Here is a 9,631-nt window from a genome sequence, read left to right on the forward strand (position 1 = left end):
ACGCGGACTCGCTCTCTCTGAAACCAGAGGGCAGGAGAAGGCCATGAGGGAACACAGAGACATCCTAATGTGGGGAGCAGGGAGGTAGCCCGAGCTGCGGCTCGGGTGGCCCCAATCCCGGGCATGAGGGTCCCGGCATCTGCTGGCATCACGCTCCATGGGCCCGACCACATCTGGTGGCTGGAGCTGCCCCCCCTACCGAGTTAGAGCCCTGAGGGCCCTGCTCCCCCTAACCCGGGCGGCTCGCGGTTGGTCTCAGCTGCTGCCTGCTGAACACGGCACGCGGTGCTCGCCCAACCCGGGAAGACGTGATCCACGCCCGGCCCACGGGCCCACACCTCTTCAGCTTCCCCGACTCCGCGGTTACACTGGTTCAGGGCACGCAAGTTCTCCTCCCAGCAGAGTAATTCCTGGCGGGCGGAGTCTGTCCCGGGAGATTCCACTTCCAGGCCTGCTCCCTTCCTCCCTGAAACCGAAGAGTGCGACGTTGGAGACATTGTGGATTTCGCCGGCTCGATCTAGGTCCTTTGCTATGACAGGATTTGTGAGGACCCACTCGAGGTAGATGTCGGCTCCCTCCAGTGTGATAAATAGCATCGGGGCCCCTGGGTGGCTCAGTGGGTGGGCGTCTGCCTTCGGCTCAGGTCATGATCCCGGGTCCTGGGATCGAGTCCCGCATCAGGCCTCCTGTGTGCTTCTCCCTCTCCCCCTGCCCCTCCGCCCCACTCGTGTGCACGCACTCTCTCTCTCAAATAAATAAATAAAATCTTAAAAAAAAAAAAAGAAATAGCATGAATAATAGGTGCGGGTTTTTTTTCCCCCTAAAAGGAAAATATCCATTCAGGGAAGTCCTTTGTGTGTATTCGTTTCCAAATGCCGTCCGTCCCCACGTTTGAGATGTCAGGCAAGCCAGGACAGAGCTCAGGAATCCAGGTACTGCAGACAGGGAAACCACCTGCCCCAACCCCTGCACCCCCGGTTTATGTGTTCATTGTTTCTTGTCTCTGTATTTCAGGATGATGAAGTTCGAGGAAGAAAATCAAATCAGATGTCCCCTTGTCAGCCGTCGAGCCCCCAAAACCAGAAAGTCTTTTATTATAAGGTGATTTTCTGTGCTGCTGTATTCAGGACCCAACAAGACGACTGGGAACTGGGGCTGCCCTGAGTCGGGTCAGCCTGGGGTCAGAGGCCCCTCCTGGGGGACGCTCGGCCCCACGACCCCGGGGGACCCCGGCCCCCCCAGCCTCTCCCCGACACAGGCCCTTTCTGCGGTGAGATGCAGAAGAACATGCTCGCTGCAGAGAGACGCTCTCCAGGTCCAACTACGCCAACTGCAGAAATCACGTCATTTCTGACCACCCCTCGTCCCTCGGCCCGAGGCCAGGAGGCAACGGCGTGCGGCTCTGCCCCCACCCTCGGACGGACCAAGCCGCCTCGGCCTCTGCCCTCCGTGACCCCTCTGACCTCGCCTCCAAGACAAGGCATCTTGAGAGTACCCGCTAGGCCCCGACCCGCTGGCAGGAGCCGACGACAGGTGTGCGGGCGGCCAGGCCGCCTTCTTCTGGCTTCTCGAAGAAGAGTGACTTCTGAGCCGGTGGCTGGGCCACTGCCTCTGCTGCTCGGGGCCTCCTGCAGCCCCAGGCCCCGCCGCTCTCTGCGGCCACCGACACCCACTATTGGTCTCAATCCCTTCCCGCCTTCCAGAGTGTTCCAGGAGCGCCGGGCCGGACACCCCCCCAGTCGCCCCATGTCACCTCTGTTTGTCGCCAGCCCGCACCGCAGAGGGACCCACGGGGTTCCTTCTGCCCCCTGCAAGGGGAGCACTTTCTTACCTTTGCTCTTCGTTACTTTCCACCGACGGACCCCCCTCCTTTTCCGTATTACAGAGACAAGGCACAGAGCAGACCACCCGTTTTCAGGATGTTGACTAGCAAAACTTACAGGGGCAATTGAACCAAAACTACAAAGTGGTAGTTATGTCTAATCCTTGGTACCAAATTGGCGCTAAATCTCGTCTGTCCTTCTCTGACCGCACAGTTCTGGCCACTGGAGATCCACACCTCCTGCAGGCCCCTGCCAGGGTCTCCGCTGCCCCAGCCTGCACCCTCCCGCTCCCCCCCACCCCCAAATCACAGAGAATCCTTGGTACATCTTGATACTTTGTGATACAACAAGGGGTGTTTCACGGCCCTTGCTTGGCTCTGGGTGTCACGTCGTGAGAAGTACATTGACAAATTTTGATAGTTTTGAGGGATCTGGAAACCATCTTACGCCGAGAATGTCAGAGAAACTGAGGACGTGGGCTAGAGAAGAGGGCACATGGGGAGTGGGCCTGGCCGGCACAAGTGCCCCGACACTGCAACAGGGCAGACGTACAGCTGAAGGGGCGTATTTGCTGTTTTCAGCTCAACCCAAGCGTGTGTACACTAACCAGCCACAGGGGTACAGACTGTTCCAAGAAAAGGTAAGTGCCTCTTTATATAAATTGTCCCAGCAAGATTAGCTGACCCTCCAGCAGAGATGTTCTCGACACCATCCTTTTGTCGGGTGAGGGCTTGGCCTTCCCAATCCATAATTGTTTATTTCTATGAAGAAGATGGAGAGAGGGCAGCCCGGGTGGCTCAGCGGTTTAGCGCCGCCTGCGGCCCAGGGTGTGATCCTGGAGACCCAGGATCGAGTCCCACATGGGCTCCCTGCATGGAGCCTGCTTCTCCCTCTGCCTGTGTCTCTGCCTCTCTCTCTCTGTGTGTCTCTCATGAATAAATAAATAAAATCTTAAAAAAAAAAAAAAAGATGGAGAGAGAATCTGGAGGTTTTGGGGTAACCATGAGCCCGTCAAACCTTGCTGCCTGCTTGCCTCTAGACATCAGTCAGCTTTTACCTATTATTATTATCCTTTGAAAATTCTGACACGCTCTCCAGGAATTTAAAATATTCCTTTCTGCAGGATGACACAGCTTTGCCAGCTTTAAATTTTAAACTTCAAATCTGCTTTGGAGCTAAAAGTTTGCTTTTATAGTTTTTAAAGGTTTCTAGCCACAGGAAAGGTGACTTGAACTTTGGAAATTTGCTTTTGAAACTCAGACCTATCGACCAACGTACTGGTGAGCCTGAACGTCCCCCTGGCATGTACACGTAGCCTGTTTGACTTACCTTTGCCCTCCGACAGACTAGGCCTGCCTCCCACATAGAGCAGTGCTTCCTGAATCTGGCTGCGCATCAGCATCACTGGGATTTAAAAAACAAAACAAAACAAAAAGGTAAAGTAAATGACCAGGACCCCCGTTCAGAGCTACTGGCTTAACTGAGCTGCATTGGACTTGGGTGTGGGTAATTTTTTAAATTCTCTGGCCCATTCTAATGTGCAGCCAGAGGTGAAAAGCCGTTCTCAACAGTTTGGGGGCTGCCATTTGAGCCCATGTTCCTCTCAGACATCCCTTCAGATCAAGCCGGTTTGCCTGGATTCTAGAAGCTTAACAGTGCCGTCATATTCCAAGACACTATCCAGGAATGAATGAATTCCTTAAATCTGTTGCTTTGATCCTTAGTGGACCTCATGCCTCAAGTCCAGCAGACCCAACTATGATGGTGGAGGGACAGTGGGGTGGAGGCTGAGGGATGTTTTTACGTCTCTAATGACAAAATCGATGGGGTCAGCATCAAGCTAAACTCAGCTACCAGTGTTCTGAGAGTTTCTCCTGCGTCCCCCTTTGCCAGCACAGAGTTTCCCGATGCCTGGACGAAAATGTCTTTCTCTGAAGCTTCAAAGTATCAGACAAGAGAAAGCATTCCTTTAAGGAAGCTTTTTGACATGCTGATGCACAGCTGTTTATATTCAAGAATAGCTATCCACTCGGAAAATCACATCTGTGCTGACTATCGGAATAGAGCTGCCCATGGGAGCTGATGAGCCAGCAGGACCCATCCTTTTGGATGGTACTAAATCCATATCATCCCCACACAAAAGTAAGCTCCACAGACCTACAGAACTCACAGGTCTTCCCCACTTTTATAGAACAGCACATGACACAAAGAGGGTGCTCAAGAAATTTATTCAACGGATGAATATGTGAATAAATGAATCAAATCATAGTCAAGGCCCAGAAAGAACTCCAGAAGCTATCAAGATTGCTTAAAAATAAATAAAGTATTGATTTCCAAATTCTGGTTTCCCCAGAGCTTCACGGAAATGCTCAGGTCCCCGCAGAGCAAGACCTGAATGACTTCACATGTTAACTTGGAGAGCAACTGGGTGGCAGGACAAACAGGGGTCAATCCATATGAAGCCTTGGATCTACCTCCAAATGCTCAGCCCAAGCTCTGTCCTTGTCAGAGTTTTCTAGCCCCTATCCCCATTGGCCTGAGTATCACAGAGTCCCCCTCCACAGAGCTGCCTCCCTCACCCCAGGCTCCCTGCTATTAACTATACTAACTAACCCGCTCCACTCCAGGGGTAGCCCCTCTCAAATCTACTTCCTGTGCCCCAGGTCTCAAACCCATACCCCCACACCCTTGCACAATTCCAGTTTTAGCAGGGATAGAACACTCTGCCCTGCCCAGCTGGGTGATGCATCACCAAGCCCTCCTCAGAGAAAGCAGATTAGAAAATCTTTTTTTTTTTTTTTTTTTTTTTTGTACCTCAAAAAATTAGAACTAGGCTTGTCCGGCCCTGGCAGTGTTAGCAATCATGTGCTAGAGAAGCATACAAATTTGAGTAAAAAAAGCCAAGCAGCTGCATTCTCTCAATCCGCGGGGCCCCAGCACACACCCCATAGAGAGTAGAGATCCTTTCCTGGAATATGGAATGTGGGACTCAGTGGAAAGATCCTGACCTAACCACCTTTCTCCTGAGCTTTCACATCATCCACCTAGAAGAGACCTGGGCATAAAGGGAAATGTTCACATCCGGTGCTTTTTAGTTTCCCTGTCGGCCCGGCCGCTGCCCACATGACTGGGCTGAGCCGAGCCGTCCTCTGAGCCTCTGACTGGTACAATAAGGAACCTTCACTTTGAGGCTCGCTCAGCTTTCTGATGAAAGGAAGTCACTCTGTCCCCGTGGAGGTGTTGCCCGTGTCATGTGCAGTTGGAAAAATCAGATGCTTGGGCCCAAGAGTTAACGCACTGAATCTCTTCTTGTCTTCGTCACACTCTCTGTTGAGGTTCAAAACGAGGGACTTAAATGCTGGCGACCTAGGCCCTGGCATTACCGGCTTCCCAGATGTCCCCTCCCCGCCGCACCCGTCACACTGCGAAGGCCTGTGAATCTTAATCGAAGAGGGAAATAGTCCAGCAGCTTGATCCGTAACAATAACCTGCGCTCGCGAACTACAGGTTGTGGCCCACGAGGAGCAACGTTCAGATTTCTACTCAAGGGGCCCTTGTCACTGGGGACCGTCATTCCCTCCCCGCTGGTGCCCCGCTCTGGGCCGCTCGGAGGGAGGACGGGGGAAGCGCCCCTCTGTCTGCGGCATCCTAACCTCGGAGAGGTCGGGGCCCTGGCAGGCACCACATTGAAAGTAGCATCTAGTTAGCAGCCGCCTGAGGTAGCTTTCCCCAACTCTCCCCTAAAATACACACAGACACGGAAAAAGATTAAAACTCTAAGTCATCCAGTCATTTAAAAAATATTCGTCTGGCAAGCACTGAGTAAACAGTCGCTGCTTTCAAGGAATTTCTGGTCCAGTCACTATACCAAACTCTGTCTTCCTAACGATTGCTGTGTAACAAACTACCCCAAAACATAGGGGCTTAAGACAACATGTATTTTCCCACAGTTCCTGTGGGTTGGAGTCCAGGAATGGCTTAGCTGGGTGCTCCGGCCGTAGGTCTCTCACAAAGCTATAGTCACCCCCCCATTTTTTTTAAGATTTATATTTTTCTTTATTTATTTATTTGAGAGAGAGAAAGAGAAAGAAAGCACACAGAGGGAGAGAGAGAAGCATACTCTCCGCTGAGCAGGGAGCCCAACATAAGGCTCAATTCCAGGACCCTGGGATCATGACATAAGCCAAAGGCAGGCACTTAACCAACTGAGCCTTCCAGGAGCCCCAAAGACATAGTTATCTTAAGACTCAACAAGGAAGGACCCACTTCCTCACTCATGGGATTGTTGGAGGGATTTGGCTCCAACAAATGGTCGTTGGACTGAGGATCCCTTGGGTTCTTGAACCAAGGATCCCTTGGGTTCTTGAAACATAAGCTTCTCCACAGAGCATATCACAGCATGGCAGCCTTTGAGGAGTTTAAGATGGAATGGAGTAAACCTGGTGACAAGCAGGAGCACTTCTAGATTCCCCACCCATCCCTGCTCACTGCTGAGATTTAAGGGGGGTCTTTAATATCTCATGCCTACCCATCGGCATCTAGACTTTCTTCTTGTCCCTTCCCTCTCTGATTTTCCCATTCAGGTAATGTCATGGGCCTCTCTCTCTCCGTACCAAGAACTATTGTAGGCAGTGAGTGAACAAAACACATTTCCAATTCTTAAAGAGTTTACATTCCCATAGAGAAGATAGATAATAAATGAAAAATGTGTAGTGGACCAGAGGATAGGCGTTGTAGAAAAAATAAAGCAGAATAAGTGGGGAGAAAGTGCTAAGGAGTGTGTGTGTATGTTATGGGAGGTTTTAATGTGAGAACTGAGCAAAGCAGCACAGGAAGGTGCAGGTCTCGGGGTGGTAGGGTGCTTGGCATGTTCAAGGAACAGCAGTGAAGTCAGCGGGGCTGGAGCCAAGTCAGCGAAACATAATAGACACAAGGTCAGAGGGGTAGGTGGGTCATGGAAAGTAGTGGAGTTCACTGCACAATACTTTGAAAGGCTTCATAAACCACATTAAGACTTTGGATTTTCCTCCGAGATGGGACACAATGGGCAGATTTGGAGAGAAGCAGTAAATGTGATCTATGTAAGACCGCTTGGTTGCTAGGTTTGAGAACAAACAGTAAGTGGGGCAAGAATAGAAGCCAGAAGAGCAGTGGCAAAACTACGGAAATAATCCAGGCAAAAGTGGTAAGAAGTGATTGGATTCTGGATATATTTTAAGGAAGAACAAATAGGGTTTAATGAAAGACTGACTATGGGATGTGAGAGGAAAAGGGGGCATTAAGGACAGCTCTAAAGCTTTTGGCCTGAGCAACTGGTGCCATTTATAGGGAAGAGGAGCACTGGAGGGGGAGCAAGATGGGAAGGATTTAGAAATCAAGAATTCTGTTTCAAATATGTTAATTTGAGATGCTTATTAGACTTCCAGATGGACATGTCAAGTAGGCAATTGGATAAATTAATCTGGCATTCAGGGGAATGATTCTGAGCTAGAGATAGAAATCTGGGAGTCATCAGTTTACAGACATTATTTAAAGAAATAAGGCTTGATGAATTCACTAGGAAGTTAGGGTAGATAGAAATGCAATCTGAGAACTGCTCCCTGGGGCACTCCGACATGGAGAGGAGGATGACGGGAAAGCAGCAAAGAAGTAGCTAGGTGGGAGGAGAATCGAGAAACAGTGGTGTCCTGGAAAACAAGCGGAGAAAGTATTCCAAGTTTTTGGATCTTCCTTTTGTTTTTCAAATCTAATGTGCATAAAAATCACTCTACAGGGTTTGTACACAATGCCTTATTTACTTATTTTGTGGGAAATTTAAAGGATTTTCAAGGCACATTTTGACTTGGCTTGATCTTAGCTTGATCCCCATGTACTGGAAGGGCACAAGCACTGTGTATTAGAGTCAAGTGTCAGGAGGCTAGTTCATTGAATGTCTTTGGATTATTGCAATTTTTTAAACTGTTCACTGAAGAGAATATCAGATGCGGAAAATTAGCAGGCTAGTATAATCATATAAAAGCCTCTAGGGTATTCCTTTTTAAAAAAAATATTTATTTATTCATTCATTCATGAGAGACACAGAGAGAGGCAGAGACATAGAAAGAGAAGCAGGCTCCTCACAGGGAGCCCGATGTGGGACTCGATCCCCTGACCTGGGATCAGGACCTGAGCTAAAGGTAGATGCTCAACGGCTGAGCCACCCAGGCATCCCCCTCTAGGGTGTTCCTATCACCCAGTTCAACAATGATCCATTCACGGCCAATCTTGTTTCTATTATATTCCATTCACTACCCTACCCCCAATACCATTTTTTCCCAAAACCTTTTGAAACAGACTCTCAACAGCCTATCATTTTGCCTATAAATATTTTAGTATGTAACTTTAAAAATAAAGACTTTTTGAAAAAGATTTTATTTATTTGAAAGGGAGAGCACAGTGGGGAGGAGCAGAGGGAGAGAAAGAAGCAGGCTCCCTGCTGAGCAGAGAACCCTACTTCCAGGCTCCCCACCCCATCCCAGGACCCTGGGATCACGACCCGAGCTGAAGGCAGACACCCAACCAACGGAACCACCCAGGCGCCCCCAAAAATACAGACTTTTTTTTCCCCATTAACACAATATCATCATCAGCCAAGCAGTTAATATAATTTCTTAATATTGTAGGAAATCCCATCAGTGCTCAGATTCTCAACCGTCTGATAAATATGACTTTTTAAAACAATTTGACTCAGGATCCAGGCCATACATTGGGGATGTGTCTTTTTAGACCCTATACTTTCTCCCTTTCCCATTATATGTCCTCTGGGAAGTTATTCGTTGAGGGGAGAGGGGAGAGCTTCCCTCAGTCTGGATTTTGATGATCGCATCCTCGTGTTGGTGGTGGTGAGATGTTTAACATGTTTCTGATCTTCTGAATTTCCTGTAAAAAGGGAATTGAATCTAGAGGCTCGATCAGGTTTGTTAGATTTTCTTTTTGGCAAGACTACTTGATAGATGCTGCTGTTTTCGTCCACCAGGAGTCCCTTCAGGTCTGCGGGCATCTCTTTTTATGCGATTGTTAGCAGCTGCTGGTGATTGAAGTCTAGATCCATTATTACATTACGGGTCGCAAAATGATTATAATTCTATCTTTCCTTCTTCATTTATTGACTGTAATGCTTCTATAAAAATAAATTCTCTACAATCTGTATTTGGTTTCTCAGTGATACAGTTCATACAGGAAAGGCAATATAAATGCTTGATTTCCTACCTTGATTTAAAATAATGAGTTGGTCTCTAGCACCCTCCCACAGAGACCAATCAGGGCTTGGAGGGGGCGGTAGTATCGTGAACTCACGGATTTAATTATGTGATGTGTTTCCATCCATTGCAACTATCCTGACAGAGGTTCAAATTATCCGTTACTGGCATTGAAAGCCCCTTCGAATCAGTTCCTGAGTCCTTCGGATGCATATAACCTTCACTATCTGGTATGACGAGAAGTTCAGGTTTATTTTGTATGTTTCCAACCTAGACCTGGAATCAGTGTTTTCCCCTAGAAGCCTTGGTTCCTTTTCATGGAAAAGGAATTGAAGTTGTTATGTACCATATGGGGTCACAGAATCAAAGAGCCAGGCAGTAGGTGTTGAAGATGTCACCTCAGTGAGCAAAGCTGTACTAGAGTCCTCTAGAACTCAGAATTTGACTGGAAACTATTCACACCAACCTCCTCTCAAGCTGTTGATCTAAGAAAAGGATGCTATTATCTCCCAAGCGAGAGATAATTGTTTCATTCAATCCAAGTAAGTAAAAAGAGAAAAAAAATGGAG

General features: G+C 48.6%; 1 protein-coding gene across 1 annotated transcript; it reads left to right on the forward strand.

Annotated features, from left to right (window-relative positions):
- The first annotated feature begins 752 nt into the window (after positions 1 to 752).
- LOC112641176 (SH3 domain-binding protein 1-like) lies at positions 753 to 2,749 on the forward strand. The gene is made up of 2 exons (XM_025418031.3): positions 753 to 933; positions 1,016 to 2,749. Exon 2 carries the CDS (start codon positions 1,277 to 1,279, stop codon positions 1,925 to 1,927), a length of 651 nt encoding a protein of 216 aa, XP_025273816.3. The 5' UTR covers positions 753 to 933; positions 1,016 to 1,276; the 3' UTR covers positions 1,928 to 2,749.
- The last annotated feature ends 6,882 nt before the right edge of the window (positions 2,750 to 9,631 follow it).

Source organism: Canis lupus, chromosome 33 (assembly GCF_003254725.2).
Source record: "Canis lupus dingo isolate Sandy chromosome 33, ASM325472v2, whole genome shotgun sequence".
In the NCBI taxonomy this organism is placed as follows: Eukaryota; Metazoa; Chordata; class Mammalia; order Carnivora; family Canidae; genus Canis; species Canis lupus.